Below are 21,876 nucleotides of genomic sequence, written 5' to 3'. Positions count from 1 at the left end.
TGCAATTTGATGTGAAAATATTATCTTGACACAAACTGACCTCTTTTTATGGAATGAGTTGAGAGTAATACATTCTATTGATCTGTTTGCAGCAATGGGTAAACAAATGCGCAACATGGTGTGTGTAATTTGTGCATGATTTTGTCAATTCTAAGAAAGTTATGCGAAATATTTCTTCACTGTCTCTTTAAGAGTGTTCACTGTTTTGACTACTATAGACTGGGGCTAGGGGGTGGGCTTTAGCCACGAGAGCGTGTTGGCGATAAAAGAGGTTTGTAATTCAGTTCATTCAAGAGAGAGGATGGAATGGGAGAAGATAAATAAGAAAGTCTCTATCAAGAATGAAACTGCACATACTGTCACAGAAGTGACCTTTTTGACGAGGAAGTTGATTCTCAATACCAAGCAACCTGGACTCGGGGGTAGACAGCCTAACATCGTGGGCTAAATGTAAATCTGGACAGCGTTATGAAAAAAATCCCATCAACAAACAATACGGTGACAGCGGCAGATAAATCTAAGAAAATAGAGCATCTTCACTCTACTCCCGACCGTATCCAGGCGCGTAAATTTGCCATCCTTCAGATATAAGAAAACACCTTAAGGAACTTATTCTTAAGAATGTTGTATGTAGTCTTTCTGAAGCACTTGTGATGCTGCAAGTGGTGAAGTCGTAGAAATTGTCTCAGCGTGTGGGGCTGACTTTCCAAAGTTGTCGGAGTCGGCTTCTGTAGACTTGACAGACCGTACCTACATTTGGATAATTTGGAGTTTTTGAGGGGGATACCTGAGAAACTTTTATTGTTTGAAGACAATTTTATCATACACCAGATGGTAATGGAGGTTCGCCTCACGTTGGATACCCTACCGGTTATTTTTGCGCTTATTGGTTTCGTTTTTGGTAAGTTCAATGCATGATACAATTATCATATTTCTTATACTTCATGCGTAATGATTTTTCCTATAAATAAGTTATTAAGTGTGATGCTTTGTTTTTTTTTGAGGCACTCTTGGTCCAATAGCCAATGATATGAATGTGTGGTTTATTTGACACACAAGGCTTCAGTGACAGACGCTCATTCACCTTTATTCGTCTTGGTATAGGCCCAGTAAAACAAATATTTATGAGTGATCTTGTATAAAAAATATGTACATTTTGTGCATTTTGCTCAAAACTTTTAAATCAAAAGGGTTGATATGCTAATTACCACATTATAAAGAATGTCCGTAGATGCTCATCCTTAATCCATCAATTTTTCAGCTCATCGCAGATTATTGGTTATACCTTTAAATGAGGAAAATACGTCAGGGAGGGGAGAAATGTTTATGAAGCCACATTGACAATACCTGAGCAGTCACATTAATAACTATTCAGTGATACCATTGGGAGGGACACCACTTCAATTATGTCAACTCAGTTTGAGAGAGGAAACATGGCTGGCTTGGGGACCTTGGCAACATGTTGACCTCTTTTGTGATTGTGTCTTCAAGATCTGTATTCCTGAATATCTAAGGACAGGAGAGAGGGACAGAATTCGAACAGTAGAATGTTGCAGTTGTGCCTAACAAAACATATAATAATACAGTATGCATTAATAACATAATTTAGTTTCACTGAGTTTTGTCACAGACAATGGATTCTTCTCAAGAGAAACTCTTAACTCGTAATACAAATAATACCATAACATTGCATGTCGTATTGCCACTTGGCAGTATTCCCGGTCGTACGCAGATGCCGTTTCTGACAGCGTGGTGTATCGGGCCCTGCCAAATACTGCTGGAGCTGGCTTTTACAAGGCTGTAAACATTGACTATGAACCCAGAGCATGACAACATCTGGAAAAGCACTCCTTCAATGATTCCAGATGCTCCTATGGGTCTACAAGGCTAAATTCAACGCACACTCATTTGCAGCTTTGCCAAATCTTCCTAATTCAATGTCCCCATAACCTCAAATTGAATCAATGTCATTTTAGCCATAAAAAAAGACCAGTTTGTCTTCTCTTAGTCCAAATATCCTACGTGTCCATGTGTCGACGCAAGCTGTTTTCCACTGTACATGTCACCATTCTAAAAAAAAGTTGCCACCAACCATTCTCACTATGCGCTGAAGGTCCCTCCAGCTATCTCCCATCACCTTTCCACACCTGATAAAAGCCTTCAACAGGGGGCCAGGGTCAAGTTTCAATCGCTGGCTTCAGTTTGTCAGTAAGGTGACCCTCAGTCAACCCAGTCGCTAGTTTGTCAACCCTATTGCCAGTCTCCTGAATGACTGAATGGGAGAGGGCCATGCGTTTGCTCGGCTCCTTTTGAAATCGCTGGGAAATTGCAGCAGAACAGCTGTACGTTTTCTCATGACCATCCCCAAACAGGTCTTTAACGAGGCCAAAAAGACGGGATCTAACCTTTTGACTTTGATCTTCATTACAGTACACACACGTCTCAGACAAGATCTCGGTGGAGAATAGCCTATAACCAATAGCTAAGCTTTAATAGTTTTAAAGTCATTAATAGGTGTTTGAGGATGATTTGTGTTTACATTTTACTGCACATTTGAAACATTTAGAACCGTTGTTGACAAACGATAGCGGAAAGCAAAGAAAGCATTATGATAACTGCATAACTACAGTGCTGTTATTGCGAAATGTTAAGAGACATACATGTACATCTAATTGCTACATTTGTGTCTGGGTTACACCAGCCCCTGACATGTCCCTTAATTCACCCATAGCATCTATGCATCTCTGTGTCATCTCCAGTAACTCAGTGAGCCATTACCTAAACGGTGACGTGAATGTCAAAGACTGTTGATGGGTAACAGGGATGAAGGCTCTTCCTGTTTGTCTGTTGTAAACACTGTCTGAGACATGTGACTGCAACCAGCGCAGTAAACATATAGTAGACAGACAGCCACATCCCCAAGTGAGGGAACCAGACATCTTAATCATCTTGGTTCTGGTCTAAAATTATCACTTTGACAGGATCTAGCAAGATCTACAGTCAGCGAGACACCCAACTCAGACAGACAGATCAAGACAGAGGGAGAGTTAGGCAAGACACAGTCAGAACCCTCTGTTGCCTCTTAGATACACACACACACACACACACACACACACACACACACACACACACACACACACACACACACAACCAGTCCCCCTCATCGCTCCTCTTTTCATCTGTTATCAAGCAGATCAATCAAGTTGCCAATAACTTGGGAGGTGTTGGCATGAGCTGTTGAGTTGATCCATCTTCCATAGTGTGACTCAGCTAACCAGGCATAAATACATGGTCAAACCCTAATTCACTCTAACTATTAAAAGAATAATGATATTCCCCAGTTTGCTCAATGTCTGCTGATTGTCATCAGCCAAGGTCAGTTATCATAAGCTCACACTAAAATACCCATCAACAGGCAGGAATAGTCAATTGGAGTTCAGTTAAGTCTGTTTGAACAAAACATTGTTATTCCAAGGGCTAAAATGAGTCACCCTGACCTCTTTGCCACTACCAGACAGGGTTGAGGTATTTCCAGTTCACCCAGGCATCAAAAGAAACCAACCAAACCACAGGGGGACTCTATTTAGCAGTGGCTGCTGACAGCACCTCTCTCCAGACCTCAAAGAGCTCCACTGCAGCTGTCCGAGGTGAAAACGAGCCACAGGGACCTCAACAATACCAGTGTGGCATCAATCCGACGGGCCCCTGGGCCAGGGCCCCAAGTTTCAGACAGCTTAATGGCCGAGGGCATTAGTTCCAGTAGTCCAGTGGTTATGGGGGACATTGTGGGGATGATGAAGATGAAAGGTTGTGGGGACGCTGAGCCCCTAGCGCTGGTCACACACTGAAATAGAGAGAGAGAGAGAGTGAGTGTAAGAGAGAGAGAGTGAGTGTAAGAGAGAGTGAGTATAAGAGAGAGAGAGAGAGAGAGAAGGAACAACAATGTAGGAGCTGCTGCTGACTGTTACAGTGAGCTTTCTGTTTCTCAGGATTTTTTAAAGTTTTGTCATAGAAATATAATGCATGGAATGGATTTCTTATCACTTGGCTGTGGAATAGAAATATAATTCATAGAACAAATTATTTGTCCTGTCACTGTCGACTTAAGCTGTCAACAATATTTTCTGTATATTCTGTTGAACTTCTACTACTTGAGGACTATGTATAGTTATATGCAGAACATGTGATGTGGGCTGAGAAAGAAGACATTTCGAACACTGCATGTCCCACCCCCCACATTTTGTCTGCAGAGGCTTTCAAATTGTTTTCGATTTCAGAGATATCGGTTAAAACGATTGAATTACAAATTAATTAAAGCAATTGCTGTGACCCCCCTGTTCTGTGTTTAGTTGGTACACATTTGTTTATTTAAAGCCTCCTCCAGTTTAGCCAAATGAAACAAGGTGAAAACACACTGGGTTCAGCCATTTTCCTTCTGAAATGTGAGTCACCTGTTGTGACACAATGATCTGTTGGATCTTTAGAGTATAAAGGCATCTAATTCCAGTTGTGGAATAAGAAAGGAGCAAAGAATGTACATCGGAAAATGAGAACGCAGTAGGCCCTGTCATTGTGCATATCCACCCAGACATGCATACAAGCACAGAAAATAACAGTTCATTTGCAGTCCTCCTGTAACCCATGACTGTCCATTCACCTACCCGTCTGTCTGCTTACCTACCTACACTCTTAGAGAAAAAGGTGCCATTTAGAGCGTAAAAGGTTTCTTTGGCCGTTCCCGTTCCTTTCCGCAGAGGGTTCTACATGGAACCCAAAAGGGTTCTACCTGGAACCAAAAATGGTTCTTATATGGGGACAGCCGAAAAACCATTTGGAACCTTTTTTTCTAAGAGTGTACATGTTTCAAGTGTCTGTTTAACAACAGAGAGCTGTAGGTAAAACAGACGATCACTTTTCCTTTGTTTACTCACAAAAAAAGGACCTGTCTTGTCTGTAACATATCTATAACTTACAGCATGCTCACACAAGCAACACAACTCTTCCCCATAGGACTTCCCTGTTCCCTTGTTGCCCCCTAGCATGGGGCACATCCATAATGCACTGTCTACTACAGCATGTACCACCAAGTGTTTTGAAAATTCCCTTTTGTAATAAATGGTGTGTGTGTGTGTGTGGGGGAGAGAGCATATGTGAGACGCAGGGGGAGTGACCTGTGAGGCCGAGCGGCGCTGTGGTGATAAAGACAGCATGGGCACTGGAGCACAGCAGAAAAGCTGTCCTACTCCACTCAGACGACATATTCACACAGCCACCCCACCCCACTGCCCTGCCCAGACCTCACAAGACCCTGTGTCTGTTTGTCTGTCAGGGAGAGGCAGCATGTCTAGGGCAGTCAAATGTTTTTGTTTGTTTGTTTGGTGTAGATGCGTCTGTGAATGCACTGTGTATACGCTGTATGTGTTTACCATTCGTGTGGCATTGTGTTTTCGTATTAAATCAATACTTGGTGCTTGCGAGAGTGTGTTTGTGTGTGTGTGTGTGTGTGTGTGTGTGTGTAGTGCACCACTTCAGCCCAGTATCATTGTCTGCAGCTATATTTGGATGGTTCCCCGCTGATTAAACTAGTAGGCAACTTGGTCCCCTCTGAAGGGCGCATCAAACAGCAGTGGCCCGCTGCCATGTGAACACTCCCATCAGGAGCTCTCAGTCTAATGACTCTGAGCACACACACACACACTTCCTCACCTCCACTTCTCATACTGCCACTCTCCCGTCCTTCACTACTACAGCTATTTGGAAATAGACTCCCAGCCAGTCTTATTTGCCAAAACCAATCACCTGTAGTAGTGGTAGTACCCATTATATAGCATCCACAGCATATTATTCGGTGGACAGTTATAATTGCTCAGCAGTTTCTGGTCAAGGTCAGATGAGTATGGCACAAATAGAAAATGAATTAAGTTTAATTATCTAAATGTTCAGTTGCCTTGTTTATACAAACAATGTGTGTCCCCCAAGCCGTACAATCTAGCATATGGTAAAGAGAAATTGGGGATAGAATGGAGTTATCAATCTGTTCTCTCTCCACCAGTAGCCTGTATTTCCCTCCACTGAAGTGTTTCAAGTGTCTGCCTGACAACAGACTTGGTTTTCGTAAGATGCAGCAGTAGGTCAAACAGACGATCTTATCTGTTAAAAAAGTGTCTCTTCGGCGAAGGACGTGTCTGTCTGTCATGCAGCTTTGAAGCAGCGCAGGTAGGGGATCCACAAAAGTGCAGCCACTTTTCAAATGTTCTGTCAACATCCAAAATGAGATGCGTAATAAAAATGGGCGCCCTCCCACACCTGTAAGTCTTGCTGTCACCTGAAGCATCTGGCAGGGATTCCACAAATTGGCAGGGGGATCATTTATACTTTGCAGACTTGAGCACTTCGAAGGTTCAGCAAGGCTATTGTTTGATCATTCATAATTTACTTTCCTTGGTTTCTCAAGGTGACTGATTCCCTGTCAGAGTAGGAGAAAATTTCGCAGCTGCTGTCATCGATTCCTTGACTTTTGCATCCATCATTAGGAAAAGTTCCTGTCAGATTAGTCTCAAATAGGCAATATATGATAAGTAGTGAGATGTATTTACAGATGAGAAGGGAAGTGTAACGGTTTTCCTCCTCTTCTGAGGAGGAGTAGGAAGGATCGGACCAATATGCAGTGTGATACGTGTCCATGATAACTTTAATAAACTGAACACTGAATACAAAAGAACAAGAGAATAAAGGAAAACCGAAACAGTCCCGTATGGTGAAAACACTGAAACGGAAAATAACCACTCACAAACAAAAGTGGGAAAACAGGCTACCTAAGTATGGTTCTCAAGCAGAGACAACGATTGACTGCTGCCTCTGATTGGGAACCATACCAGGCCAAACACATAGAAATATAAACACAAGAACAAAACATAGAATGCCCACCCCAACTCACGCCCTGACCAAACTAAAATAAAAAAGGAACTAAGGTCAGGATGTAACAGGAAGAAGATCTTTCTCCACAAAGAATTCCTCTGCTTGCTGTTTGCACCATTTCCTTTTATGTCCATCCTTTACAGTGGCTTGTGAAAATATTCACCCCCTTGGCATTTTTCCTATTTTGTTGCCTTACAACCTGGAATTAAAATTTGTATCATTTGATTTACACCACATGCCTACCACTTTGAAGATACAAAATATATTTTATTGTGAAACAAACAAGTAATAAGACAAAAAAACTGAACCTGAGCATGCATAACTATTCACCCCCCCAAAGTCAATACTTTGTAGAGCCACCTTTTGCAGCAATTGTAATTGCAAGTCTCTTGGGGTATGACTCTATAAGCTTGGCACATCTAGCCACTGGGATTTTTGCCCATTTTTCAAGGAAATTCTAAGACCTTTAAATGTTTCCCCTTAAACCACTCGTGTTGCTTTAACAGTCATGGTCATTGTCCTGGAAGGTGAATCTCCGTCCCAGTCTCACATCTCTGAAACAGGTTTCCCTCAAAAATGTCTCTGTATTTTGCGCCATCCATCATTCCTTCAATTCTGACCAGTTTCCCATCCCCACAGTGTGATGCTGCCACCACCATGCTTCACTGTGGGGATGGTGTTCTCAGGGTGATGAGAGGTGTTGGGTTTGCGCCAGACATAGCATTTTCCTTGATGGCCAAAAAGCTACATTTTAGTCTCATCTGACTAGAGTACCTTCTTCCATATGTTTGGGGAGTCTCCCACATGCCCTTTGGCGAACACCAAACGTGTTTTCTTATTTTTTTCTTTAAGCAATGGCTTTTTTCTGGCCACTCTTCCGTAGTGCCTAACTCTGAAATGTACGGCTTAAAGTGGTCCTATGGACTGCTACTCCAATCTCCGCTGTGGAGCTTTGCAGCTCATTCAGGGTTATCTTTGGTCTCTTTGTTGCCTCTCTGATTAATGCCCTCCTTTCCTGGTCTGTGGGTTTTGGTGGGCAGCCCTCTCTTGGCAGGTTTGTTGTGTTGCCATATTCTTTCAATGTTTTAATAATGGATGAAATGGTGCTCCGTAGGATGTTCAAAGTTCTTTTTTTATAACCCAACCCTGATCTGTACTTCTTCACAACTTTGTCCCTGATCTGTTTGGAGAGCTTCATGGTCTTCATGGTGCCCCTTGCTTAGTGGTGTTGCAGACTCTGGGGCCTTTCAGAACAGGTGTATATACTAATATCATGTGACAGATCATGTGACACTAACATTGCACACAGGTGAACTTTATTTAACTAATTATGTCACTTCTGAAGATAATTTGTCGCACCAGATCTTATTTAGGGGCTTCATAGCAAAGGAGTGAATACATATGCAAATCAAATCAAAGTTTATTTGTCACGTCCGCTGAATACAACAGGTGTAGACCTTACAGTGAAATGCTTACTTACAGGCTTTAACCAATAGTGCAAAAAACGTATTCGGTGAACAATAGGTAAGTAAAGAAATAAAACAACAGTAAAAAGACAGGCTATATACAGTAGTGAGGCTATAAAAGTAGCGAGGGTATAAAAGTAGCGAGGCTACATACAGACACCGGTTAGTCAGGCTGATTGAGGTAGTATGTACATGTAGATATGGTTAAAGTGACTATGCATATATGATGAACACAGAGTAGCAGTAGCGTAAAAGAGAGGTTGGCGGGTGGTGGGTGGGACACAATGCAGATAGCCCGGTTAGCCAATGTGCGGGAGCACTGGTTGGTCGGCCCAATTGAGGTAGTATGTACATGAATATATAGTTAAAGTGACGATGCATATATGATAAACAGAGAGTAGTAGCAGCGTAAAAAGAGGGGTTGCACGCACCACTTTTCCGGGTTTTTCTTTTTTAGAATTCTTTGAAACGTGTTATTTTTTTCATTTCACTTCACCAACTTGGACTATTTTGTGTATGTCCATTAAATGAAATACAAATCTATTTCAATTACAGGTTGTAATGCAACAAAATAGAAAAAATGCCTAGGAGGATGAATACTTTTGCAGGCACTGTTTCATTCAAACTTGGACACATTCCTTATAAAACAGTATTGCCAGTTTAGAAGAAACTCTAAGGTAGAAATCTCTTAAGGTGAATTTTGAGTGAGTTTAAAACTATGTTGTATTCTTTGCCTTGTTGTTCCCTTTCGCTCTCATATTTTTTACACAGGCGCTAAGCATCCAAGGAACAAAGAGATCAAGGCTCGGCCTCTGACTGAGCGTAGGGATGTTAGCCTGCCTTGAATTGCTGTGGATAGCAGAAAAGACTTAGAGAATGCCAGAGTGGTGTAGGAACTAGCTTTGTATCCAGACATTTGATATCCCTCCCACCAACCCCCTACTACACCATTCAATATCTGCCCTGAAAATATCCAGGAAGTTTTTCACATTGGGCCCATTTTGTCTGCTGTGGTGATATGTGGGGTCTGTGGGACAGACAGTATATGAGTTAGGGCCAGTTGGTGTGTGCACAGCTGTATGTGTGTGTCTTCATGTCTCGTGTGGTCTTTAATCCAGAAGAATGCAGAGATCGCTGGTTGCAACTGTGTGGGACAGGAAGCTGATGCCAGCTCCCCTATGTGGTCTCGGTGGAACCCCCAAACCAGGGTTACACTTTGGGATGCAGTCTCACAATACTGCCAAGTGGGGACTACACTGTTGCACTCACAGACAGTTTATTAGCACGATCCCTTTTACTCCCCTGCCTCCACGCTCAGTAAAAATAGCCTTCATGCAAAGTGACAAGCCCTGGAAAGCTCAGCACATGCAATGTCAGTATCTCGCTTCTGATTCCGCTCTCATTCTCCCCCTCCTCTCCCTTTCTCTCACATGCACTTGACAGTGTTAGTACTTACAACACTGACAGTAGTAGTAGTCTAGCAATTGTCTGGCTGGTAGGGGAAAGTGCTGAGTTGCTCATGTTCTCTCAAGCCTCTCCCCAAAGTCCTGTTTGGAAAATCAATAGTTATTGCTGGAAGCTACCAAAACCAAGTAGACAGCGGTTAGAGTATTTTTGATTGGCTTGAGAGTGCAGGGCTGATGTATTTTGAGTTCAAGCTTTTAAACACTTTTGAGTGTTTGCTTGTGTAACAGAGTTGGTTATGTTTCCACCTGTTGCTGCAGTAATATCTATTCAATGTTTATTTATTTCTATTGGTTGGTTCAAGTCAGATGTCAATAAGGTGTTATGTCATTGGCTACGCTTGCAGATAGGGGGAGATCTGCAGTGCCAAGTGGAAACATAGCCAACCCTGGTACGTTCTCCCCTGCTGAATTCCACTTGCACACTGCAAGCGTAGCCAATGACATTACACCTTATTGACATCTGACTTGAACCAACCAATAGTAATATATAAACATTGAAAACCAAATTCTGCAGTAGCACTTGGAAACATAACCAACCCAGTTACACTTGTTTGCTGTTGTCTTAGTCTAGAGTAAGGAGCACTTGAAAGAAATAAAGAGTTACGATGCTAATTGCTTCTGTGGTGCACACTCTTTAGATAAAATGTTGTTTGTACATCAGTGTCAAATTGGCTATACGTTCACCATGATATTGACATTTCTAACTGAAATGGCAAGACAAATGGGGTATAGAGTGGCGGATTTTGGAATAGGCGACTTGGTCAGCCGCCCACGGGATGCCCGCACAAAAAAAATTGAAGCGGGGGAATCTATCATATAGCACACCTCTAACTTTGTACAGTACTAATGCAATTAGTAACATCAGTCACACTCCGAAATACTACCAAATAAACCACAATTCATTCATAATACTGTGAATATATAGTTTCACAGACATATTGTTGCATTGTTTTCTGGTTTGTGTGAAATGGTTAAGAATAATATAAAACCAGTCTATAAAACCAGTCTGCACACCTCCAATGTGAATTGGTTTAATCTTGACTCTTGGTTGACAGTGTTTATCGGATGGGTAATGTATTGATGCTCGAGTACCAACTCAACACAAATTTGTTTCTATTTGCCTTTGTTATTTCTTTTTGATATTTATGTGTCTTATTTTTGTACATGTTTTTTTATTTATAAAGTTTTTAATGTTATGATTATTTATTTGTGTTGTTCCAAATGTCTGAATAAAAATTACAGTTTGTGCAGAATGGTGCTTTTGGGGGGGGGGGGGCTGAAGGGGAGGTTCGGCCAGGCAGCCATTTAAGCTAGAAGCGCCACTGGGGGGTATCCATTTTGGGTGAGAAATTTAAAATGTAGAACATTTGAAGGTAAACATTAAAATATACAAGTATAAAGACTATGTTGACCCCCAGAGTGAGTTCTTTACTTTGAAGTAAATCAAAGTTTAATGGACTTCAAGCCTCTCAACCATCTTGGTGGAGAAACTACACTTTCAGAGTACGAAAATGAACCTAAACCTTATTTTCCAGTTGGCGGACGGAAAGCCCCTCTCTCCATGGCAAGGTGTCTCATTTTCAGCCCAAACATTTAGCCCAGAAAACATGTAAGCTGCTTTAGCCACTGAACCTCTCTCCCCTGGAAGTTGTAAGTCAGCACCATCTTTCCGAGTTAACGTGTTGTGGAAGTTTGGTCACTTTTCCTACGACATCCTTAGTCCCCTCTCAAAGACAGAGAGAGGGAGAAGGCAGACGAAAACACCAGAGCAGTTAACCCAGCTCTATTTAGTCCCTTGCATCCAACAGAAGCTCAATAGAAGCTCAATTATGAAGGCTATGGCTTTACAGCCCACCGTTTCTATTCTCATGCAAGTGCCTCTTTTTTTGTTATCCCCAACCTCAAAGAGTAGGTGGTTGGGGAGAAAACACTCACTCCCCGCCCAACTCCCACTCCCAATTTAATTTCAGGAAATGAATGCCATTTACAAATCAATTCCCAGGCTTAGGCGAAAGAGAAGAGGAGGGAGGGGGGGGCTGCTGTAAAACATAAACATTCAGTTTAGAGGGAGGGGAGGGCAGTCTGGTAAAAAATAATTGCAGATGAGGTAGAAAAATAAAGTTTCCCTTTCTCTTTCCCCTCATGTCTCTCCTCTAGTCCTACTCCCTCTGGTCGATAACCTTTTTTAACCCTATATGGATAGGGCTAAATTGAAATGTTTCCTACATAAGAAATATGAAATGCATAACCATGGTAGCAATTGAAAGGGAACAGTTTGGAGATTATCTGAAAATTGTTAGACCAAAGGTAAGTACACAACAGTTCACCTGACACAAGACTGAATCCAAACATTACACTGTTCTACACTATTTTATGTGAATTTGACATTTACTGTACTCTTTGCTGCGTTTCTTGATAATGAAATCTGAAAATACTCTGAATACATTCAGTAACATGATAAGGCTATTTCTGGAAAATGCGGGGTAGTTGCAACATAAGGCAAAACAAATAAAAGGGTTTGAGTGGGAGGACTAAATGGTGTCTCCAAGAGGCCACAAACCTTTCTAAAGTGTGCACAGTCCCTAAGCAATTTCAGTGCACTTGTATGACACAAAGGAGAGTATTTAACTATAAGGTACTTTTTTGAGCTCTCCTAGCTGTGCGGTTGAGGAACTACAGCAAGCACACTTGTAGTTGTTTCGTTTGGAACACAACCCTGCATCCCCCGCCGTCAGACATTTACTGGTGTTGTTTACGCAATCCAAAAACGGTCCATTATTAATCACAATTTGGGTAAGTTTGGCATGATTTGAAGGCTTGTTCTATTGCCAACATGACTAGCTTAAGTTGTAAAATATTAACTTACAGTGTTAGGCTTTCACATGGGAATTCAGAGAAACAGATTGTAATTTTGGTGCGCATAGAAAGGTGCGTCACATTCATGAGTGCCTTCAGGTGGGAGTGCCGCGGCAAATTTTCTTCACATTAAACAAACAGGCTCATTCTGTTCAGAACAACCCAGGGTATGATGACATGTCATCTGAAACTGTACATCAAACGTAGTGATCATAAACGTTGACACTGTATATGAAATTAGTTTTATGATTTGGAGATACAAAGTGCACATTTGGACTGATGTTTGGCTTTCTTGTATGGCATCAAAGCGGTATTTATTATAATTATCAACATCTCATCTTTCAAAATACATCCAGTCATCTTAATTTACAGCATTTCCCTCAGACAACAATTACGGAGAAGGATGGGGGCAGCTTCTTGTCACACATCCGTACTCAAGTTCATAAGGGCTCTGAAATCATATATAGCAGCTACTGTACAGCCACTATGTTCCAATTTAGGTGCTTATTAGTGCCCAAATCTGCAATTTTAACCCATATACATATACAAGTATAAAGGGCTACGCTCTAAGAAAGTGCTCACATCTATAGTAGCTGCTATACTGGAATTCCTATGTGAAAAGCTCCTTCCAGCTGTGGACACTTGAAGTCAGAATTTCTATTCAAGGGAGTTGCGTGGAAAGCAGGGGGTTAGCTTAGCCGAGTTTTCAAATGGTAAGCCAATGCATGGATTAATCTTCTCGTTTTAGCCCCACAGGGTGTTAAGGATTTGAGGTGCTGTGTTCCGATAGGTATCCCAAGCCTGATTTATTCTCAAGTTCCTCCGGTGGAATTTTAAGGCATTTTCACGGCTGACTCCGACTGAGCTAAGATGTCATCAGTGTTTTGTGCTCAGGTTTGCCTGGCAGGGAGACGAAAACAAGACTCTTCTCACATACCTTACAGTACCTCATGTCATACCTGCCATATAAGATTACTTTGGAGGTGTGAGGGGTGGTTAGCAAACAAACTAGTTGTGTGGGGGAGGGTTAGGAAGTTAGCTGTATCAATTAGTCTTCTGTACGTTGGTGATCGAAGGGTGTTGATCTCAAGGCTTTCGCATGTGCTTGAATGAATTATTAAATTGCCAAACCTGTTGTCATGGAGATTTAAAAAGGAACTTTTTTCCAAAGTCAAGCCATGATAGATTTTTTTTGCTCCTGAAGTGAATGTGTGGGGGGAAAAATTGTCTTTAGAAAAGTTATTTGTCATACGCACATCCTTAAAAAAAATGTACAGTAGGTGCTGGGCTAATAAAGGACACATGAAAAAGAATAGAGGCCTGCAGACTGTATATGCTCCCAATTTACCACCTTTATAGGACAATGTTTCAATCCAACATGGATCTTTGTCAAGTCAAATGCCCTGAGTGCCACATCCAAAAATATATACACAGAATACACCTCACATGACCATGACGCATGGTGGCTGTGGAAACAATTCAAAACCGTGTGATACAAAAGGCAACTTTGCGCACAGTAAATAGTCATAAATCATAGAAGTACATACGGTTATCAGGATTATATACAGGTACATACAAATCGGGCTGAGTAAAAACATAGATAACAGTAAAAAATATTAAATAAATATTATAGGCCTATAGTGTTTGGCCATATTTGAATGACATGACTTCTTTGAGTTGACTCCTTAGAATACGTCAAGACAAGGTTGAATATGATCTTTGTGCCATTTGTGGGAGGTTGCGCTAAATTGCTAGCCTCTCTTTTTATATCTCGAACAACGTTAGCCCTGTGACCTTACATGCAAATGACTTTTCCCTCGAGGCCTATCTTTCATCAGAATGTCGGACAAGTGAGTACTTAAGTGATTTGGGGAGTTGGGTGATGTGCAGATGAAGTTTTCTTCCCCAGAGAAGTAGATCAATCTGTTTAGCTGCTAAAAGCCCACTCGGACAGACATGATGAAATACATAGTGGAGGGAGTTGGCAGGGAGATAGAATCCACTCTGGATGCTGGCACACTCTCTTGTTTCAGACGACAAGGTCAGACCAACCCACTTGTTAACCTGAAGATGAGGAACGTGAGATGCCTCAGCAGTTTTTCATTCTCCATTATAGAATGACATTTGAAATCTGATCAAGACTCTGTTCCCTCCCTCTCTCCCACTCTCCCATGCAAGACAACGCTGCAGTATTCTCTTAGGCTTAGATCAACTCCCCAGTTTAAAGAGGTCTAAGTCTAAGAGATTTGGGATGGAGTCACGCTGTTTCAGACTCTGCCCAGCAAACTGGGAGTATTCCCAGAACATTAGCTAATATTCCCATTAAGTTCTAGTTAGGGTTTTATCTAACATTAGGATGATAACATCTCAAAAACATTCAGATAAAAAAAAATGAATGAGATGAAATATCCTTGGAACGTTTTAACATTCACAAAAAAATGTTGTGCACAACATCTGTAACAACCAGCACAGAACATTCCCCCAAAAGTTTGTGTTTTTATATAAAACATTTGCCTGACGTTGCAAGAATGTTCCTGTACCACATTTTGGCTGTTCTTTAATGGTTCCGAGAATGTTTCATTAGGTTGTGGGAACAGAGTGGGCACATTACAAGACCTAGGTTCCCAAAACACACTCAGTTGTGATGACATTCATACAACGAATGGAGGTGCACAGAACATTTCAAAAACATGTTCTATTGAAGTTTTTCCAAAACATTCTCAACATGCCAATTAGAATACATTCCCATTATGTTTCCCTCCAGATTTAATGGAAGGTGTATGTAAACTTCCGACTTCAACTTCTTTAAGGCACTCAGTTACTTTGAGAACATCCACATAACTTTAGGTCAGTCTCATACCGCGGTCCTTTTCCCTGCTCAGACTGGCTCGGCCTGTAATATTTATGTGTCAGCTCCTAAAGCCCCTGTACTGCTGGGTTCCTCCACAACCTCTCACCAACCCCCACCAACGTAGGTCTATTCAGCTCTTCTAGACCCTAAAAGATATTAGCCGAGCGTCAGTTGGTCCTATACTGTTCTTCTGCAGAGCCTGGCTTAAAGGGAAGACAACCACTCCGAAGTGAGGACTGTTTTCATTCCGAGAGCAAGGAACATACACAGATGGAGAGTGTTGTCTTTTTTTTAGCAGCCTATGTCAGATTCTGTGTTATACCTGGTTATAGGCATGAGTAGACCAAGCTCTGTTGGAATGCATGTTCTCTCTCTCTCTCTGTGGGTCTAACCCCAACTAGTTCTGGAAAACAGTTAAAGACCTGGAGAATAAACCCCTCTCCTTACAGCTGCCTATGTCCCTTAATGTTGATTATGTGGTTGTTACTGACAAGTTTTTTGGAAGGCAGCCACAGTGCATCCTTTATTTAAATGGGGAGATCAAACTGATTATAGGCCCATTTCTATTTTGCCCTGTTTATCAAAAGTGTTTGAAAAACGTATCAATAATCAACTGACTGGCTTTCTTGATGTCCATAGTATTCTCTCTGGTATGGAATCTGGTTTCCGTTCAGGTTATGGATGTGTCGCTGCAACCATAAAGGTCCTCAATGATGTCACCATTACCCTTGATTCTAAGCAATGTTGTGCTGCTATTTTTATTGACTTGGCCAAAGCTTTTGATATGGTAGACCATTCCATTCTTGTGGGAGTATTGGTGTCACTGAGAGGTCTTTAGCCTGGTTTGCTAACTACCTCCCTCAAAGAGTGTAGTGTATAAAGTCAGAACATCTGCTGTCTCAGCCATTGCATGTCACCATGGGAGTACCCCAAGGCTCGATCCTAGGCTTCACGCTCTTCTCAATTTACATCAACATCATAGCTTATGTAGTAGGAAGCTCTCTCATCCATGTATATGCAGATGATACAGTATTATACTCAGCTGGCCCCTTCCCAGATTTTGTGTTAAACGCTCTCCCTTAACCTAGTTCTGAACACCTCCAAAACAAAGGTAATGTGGTTTGGTAAGAAGAATGCCCCTATATCCATAGGTGTGATTACTACCTCTGAGGGTTTAGAGCTTGAGGTAGTCACTTCATGCAAGTACTTGAGAGCATGGCTAGACGGTACACTGTCCTTCTCTCAGCACATATCAAAGTTGCAGGCTAAGGTTAAATCTGGACTAGGTTTCCTCTATCGTAATCGCTCCTCTTTCATCCCATCTGCCAAACTAACCCTGATTCAGATGACAATCCTACCCATGCTAGATTACGGAAACATAATTTATAGATCGGCAGGTAAGGGTGCTCTCCAGCGGCTAGATGTTCTTTATCATTCAGCCATCCAATTTGCCACCAATGGTCCTTATAGGACACATCACTGCACTCTGTACTCTTTAAACTGGTCATCTCTGTATACCCGTCACAAGACCCATTGGATGAAGCTTATTTTTAAAACCCTGTTAGGCCTCACTCCCCCCTATCTGAGATACCTACTGCAGCCCTCATTCTCCACATACAACACCCGTTCTGCCAGTCACATGTGTTGTCATGTGTTGCTGCCATGCTATGTTGTTGTCTTAGGTCTCTCTTTATGTAGTGTCGTGGTGTCTCTCATCTTCTCTTGCGTGTTTTGTCATATTTTATTTTTAATGCCAGGCCCCCGTCCTCGCAGGAAGCCTTTTGCCTTTTGGTAGGCCGTCATTGTAAATAAGAATTTGTTCTTAATTAACTGACTTGCCTAGTTGAATAAAGGTTCAATAGAAAATAAATGACGGAGGCAGTATGCAAGTTAAGATTAAGCAGCCAGTTCGAGAGTTTGCTTTGAAAGGCCTATCATTCTCTATGGTAAAGGCCCCATGATACACTGAGATGTTAGTCACACACTGCAGGTCAAGCTATCGCATGAAAATTGATGTTTTACATCTGACTCGAAATTCCTTCAAAAGTCCATCTACCACCATTTCCTTTACATCAAGAGTCCACACGTTCCTTCTATAAGAAGATAATTGGTTTGAGTGAGGGTCCATCACTCAATACAATAGTCTGTATCTCCTCCATCAACTAAATGCCTTCTACCTTTGACTTGTTAATCCTATAACCCTGGAGTATTCGACCGTGGAGGGAAAGGCATTTGCCCAGTGGATATTAAGCCGCCCTCTTATCAGTTGTTATCAGACACGGTTGGAACCCACATTTTCACACCTGGCCCTGTGGAGAACTCTTGAGAGCCTCATCTTCCATCTTGGTTTGCCGACAAAAAAAACTTTTGGCATCCCTAACTGTGGTGAAATAAAAAACAACAACAAAGTCATCAAAACCGTAATAATTGGCATCGGTGCATCTCAGTAATTATTCAGGCAAATATCGGGAGAGATAGTCACCTCCCTGTGTCATCCCTAATAGGACTCTCTGTGGAAAATTCCTTCTCGCCCAACAGTGCTAGTCTTTGCGCCGTTGTTGTTATTCATCCATAATTGTCTCGCCAACACACTGTCAATCAAATTGGGAGAAAGAGAGGGAAGCAATTTCAAAGCACTCCAGCAACAAAACCTGCTGCATGGAATTACCTTTTCTCTGTCTGTCTGTCTGTCTGTCTGTCTGTCTGTCTGTCTGTCTGTCTGTCTGTCTGTCTGTCTGTCTGTCTGTCTGTCTGTCTGTCTGTCTGTCTATCTCTCTGTCTCTCTGTATATCTCTCTGTCTCTCTGTATATCTGTTTGTCTCTCTGTATATCTGTCTGTCTCTGTATATCTGTCTGTTTGTCTCTCTGTATATCTCTCTGTCTCTGTATATCTCTCTGTATATCTCCTGTCTCTGTATATCTCTCTGTCTCTGTATATCTCTCTGTCTCTGTATATCTCCTGTCTCTGTATATCTCTCTGTCTCTGTATATCTCTCTGTCTCTGTATATCTCTCTGTCTCTGTATATCTCCTGTCTCTGTATATCTCTCTGTCTCTGTATATCTCTCTGTTTCTGTATATCTCTCTGTCTCTCTCTGTCTCTCACTCTCTCTCACTCTCTCTCTTATGCAAAACAAAACCATCGGCAGTTCCCCCACATTCCTTTCTGTGAATTTCTAAAAACCCGGGACACTTTAATTTATTGATACGTTTCATGCGTCTCCCCTCTGAGCCGGAGATGCATTTTGTTTGATAGTTGAATTTAGAGCATGTAATTTCTCAGCCATCAAGTTGATATGTATGCAGAATAGTGACACATGTGGAGAACATTACTCAACTTGTCTTCGTTTTCTCGGAACTGACAGTTTGAATGATGAAAATATGTTTTTCACGTTTTGTTGACGTGTTTGAGTGTCGACTGTTAGGGGAGCAAAAATTGAATGTGTGCGTTGTTGACTTGTTTATTCTGTTGTGTGCCGCCCACTCAGCCCTTGTGTGGAGTGTCTCTACTGTAAAAAGAGGCCATGTTCGAGGGCTTGGTGGAGCTCACGGGGAAATGAACCCTCTCCTTTTACCACATTGTGATTAGCACCAACCCTCTCCCAACCTCCCCTGTAGGCGAGTGCACGCTCAAGGAGCTGTTTCCCCTCTCCCGCTTTAGCCTAGTTACTGACAACGTTCTCTATTACAGTAATACTTAACCCCCTATCGCTCCACTAGGGGCTAAAATGAATCAAGTCAAGTCATACAACAGAGTAGAAGTCTTCGCCGGTCCAAAAAGTTGAATCCGTTCCGAAATGGATCCGTGGCTTTCCTACCTGCATAAATACAGTGCCTTGCGAAAGTATTCGGCCCCCTTGAACTTTGCGACCTTTTGCCACATTTCAGGCTTCAAACATAAAGATATAAAACTGTACTGAACTGAACTGGCTGTGACGTAAAAAGATGTGGAAAAAGTCAAGGGGTCTGAATTCTCAGGGGAGCTTAGGGTGCACCCCCTGATAAATCCCCCAAATATATGTACATTTCACAAGACATTTATTACTCCAGTATGAGTGCAGAAAAATACCCTTCAGCAGAGCAGAGAAAAATACTCCTCAACCAGTTTGCACTGCCTTCATAGGCCTGCAGTAGCTAAGCCTAATAATAGCCATACCACACCAAACCTTCATTAAACTTGCTTAACTTTTAGGGTAATATCAAAATCAAGTCAAGTCATTGTTATAGGCAAAAATACCATCAGGTTATTATATTGCAGCATTAAATTAAGTTTTGCATCTTGCCCTCTTTGGTTTTTCCTTTTCATGGTTTGAGTGTGAGTAGCATAGTAGGCCTTCCGGTAATTGTATTATATTGCGGCAACACAACATTCCAGCTGGAACTTCATTTGGCCAATAAAAATGGCTCAATGAAACCGTAAAAAAAGTGTTGAACAGTCTAGGCCTATATTGCAGCTATTACCAACAAAGATGATTATCTACTGTAGGCCTACCCAACCAATGACAGCAATAGGCTAATGCTATTTATATTACAACAGGCCTACTTTTAACCTTAAACTAAACGGAGCACCAAATTTAAAAGACAGAACTGAATTTAGTCAATGAAATGTCTCAACAAAATGAAACAAAACACTTTTGCCATAGGATATTTAAATAAGTGTTTTACATTATTACATAGGCCTACAATAATAATAATTATAAAAATAATTTACAATGATGATAATAATTACTAAACAATTGATAATAAATACGAAAATAAATAAATGAAAAGGTAGAAAATTGCATCAAACCTGAATAGCGAGTTGCACATAGTCCATTTGGCCGTGGCAATGTTTTTCTCCTCTTTGTCCACTACAATATAAACATTTGTCCCCAAAGGCATTACCCTTGTCAGACACTTTTCACTATACTCTTTCTCCTCTAACTTTCGTTTTACTTCAATGAAAAACTACTCCATGATCGCAATCAACAGTGGCCTAGGCCAGGGCTCCTTTTACTCTCTCTCTTCTCTCTCTCCTCAGCAGCAGGTGCATGTGAGGTGAGCAGCCAGAACCAGTTTCAGCTAGACATAAGCTATACGTTTTATTGAATTGTAATTGGTTGACAGATAACAAACTTGCGCAGTTCTCATCCAACAAACACTAAATGAACAGAGGACAGGTCCAATTGGGTTCAGTTGGTAAATCAATTTTAATTGCACATACCCGAGACCCAATTATATCAGACCCCAACCCAGATCCAAGACAAAAGTCTGAATTTAGGACCCGGGTCAGATCTCAGAATTTTGGGTCTGTTGAAACCGTCAAGACCTCTACAACAGAGTACAATTAATTCTTTACCCCCTCTCTCTATTACAGGATCCCGACCCAGGTTGGAGGATGCCCCTCCGCGAATCGTGGAGCACCCCTCTGACCTGATCGTGTCCAAGGGCGAGCCGGCCACCCTCAACTGCAAGGCAGAGGGGCGTCCTAGCCCCATGGTGGAGTGGTACAAAGATGGCGAACGAGTGGAGACGGACAGGGAAGATCCGCGCTCCCACCGTATGCTGCTGCCCAGCGGCTCCCTGTTCTTCCTGCGTATCGTCCATGGTCGACGGAGCAAACCCGACGAGGGGGTCTATGTGTGCGTGGCACGCAACTACCTAGGCGAGGCCGTCAGTCGCAACGCATCACTGGAAGTGGCAAGTAAGTGCCTTGGCCATTTTGGCTTTTGGGGATAGAGAGGAGTGTTTGAGCCAAGTTTGAGCCAGAAATTGATAAAGTATAGCACTGCATAGCATTGACAGAGAGGAGAGGCAATCCTTAGCACAAGCAAAATGTAACAACTGTCACTGGAAAGTGAAGATAGAACAGCCAACAAGTGGCTGTTTCCAGGTAATTAGCTAGCTCCTGATGTTAGCTAGCTCCTGAAATCATGACACACACACACACATTCGCGCCACCCAGACACAAGCATGCGCACACACACACACACACACACACACACACACACACACACACACACACACACCCACACACACACACACACACACACTATAGAAAACCCTGTGAGAATGGCAGCTTTTCACAACAGGGCACTGCTGCAATCTGCTCTGCTCAAATAAAACGTGGACGGCCAATTTGATTTCACTATTAGATTAGCCGATGCGCTATTGCATTAAGATTTCATTATGTAATTCCGTTTGATAACACAAAGGGTAATTCGCGTATTTCAGTATGTTTTTGTTGTTGCTGTTTTATGAATAGTTTTCCCTGATATGAGTTGAGGATAGTTTCTTGGTTTGTATTGGTTGCCTGGTTTTCAGTGCTTTCGAATGAAGCC

General features: G+C 41.9%; 1 protein-coding gene across 4 annotated transcripts in view; it reads left to right on the top strand.

Moving 5' to 3' along the window:
• The first annotated feature begins 302 nt into the window (after nt 1–302).
• LOC115105416 (roundabout homolog 2-like) overlaps nt 303–21,876 on the top strand; it is a 120,704-nt gene continuing 99,130 nt past the window's right edge. For all 4 annotated transcript variants that reach the window (XM_065007287.1, XM_029627447.2, XM_029627445.2 and 1 more), the window contains exons 1-2: nt 303–901; nt 20,913–21,239. In XM_065007287.1, coding sequence (XP_064863359.1) covers nt 832–901; nt 20,913–21,239 — 397 coding nt within the window. In that variant the 5' untranslated portion in view covers nt 303–831. The remainder of the gene's footprint in view (nt 902–20,912; nt 21,240–21,876) is intronic.

This window comes from Oncorhynchus nerka, linkage group LG22, assembly GCF_034236695.1.
Source record: "Oncorhynchus nerka isolate Pitt River linkage group LG22, Oner_Uvic_2.0, whole genome shotgun sequence".
In the NCBI taxonomy this organism is placed as follows: domain Eukaryota; kingdom Metazoa; phylum Chordata; class Actinopteri; order Salmoniformes; family Salmonidae; genus Oncorhynchus; species Oncorhynchus nerka.
This window is presented reverse-complemented; position numbering and strand designations above follow the sequence as displayed.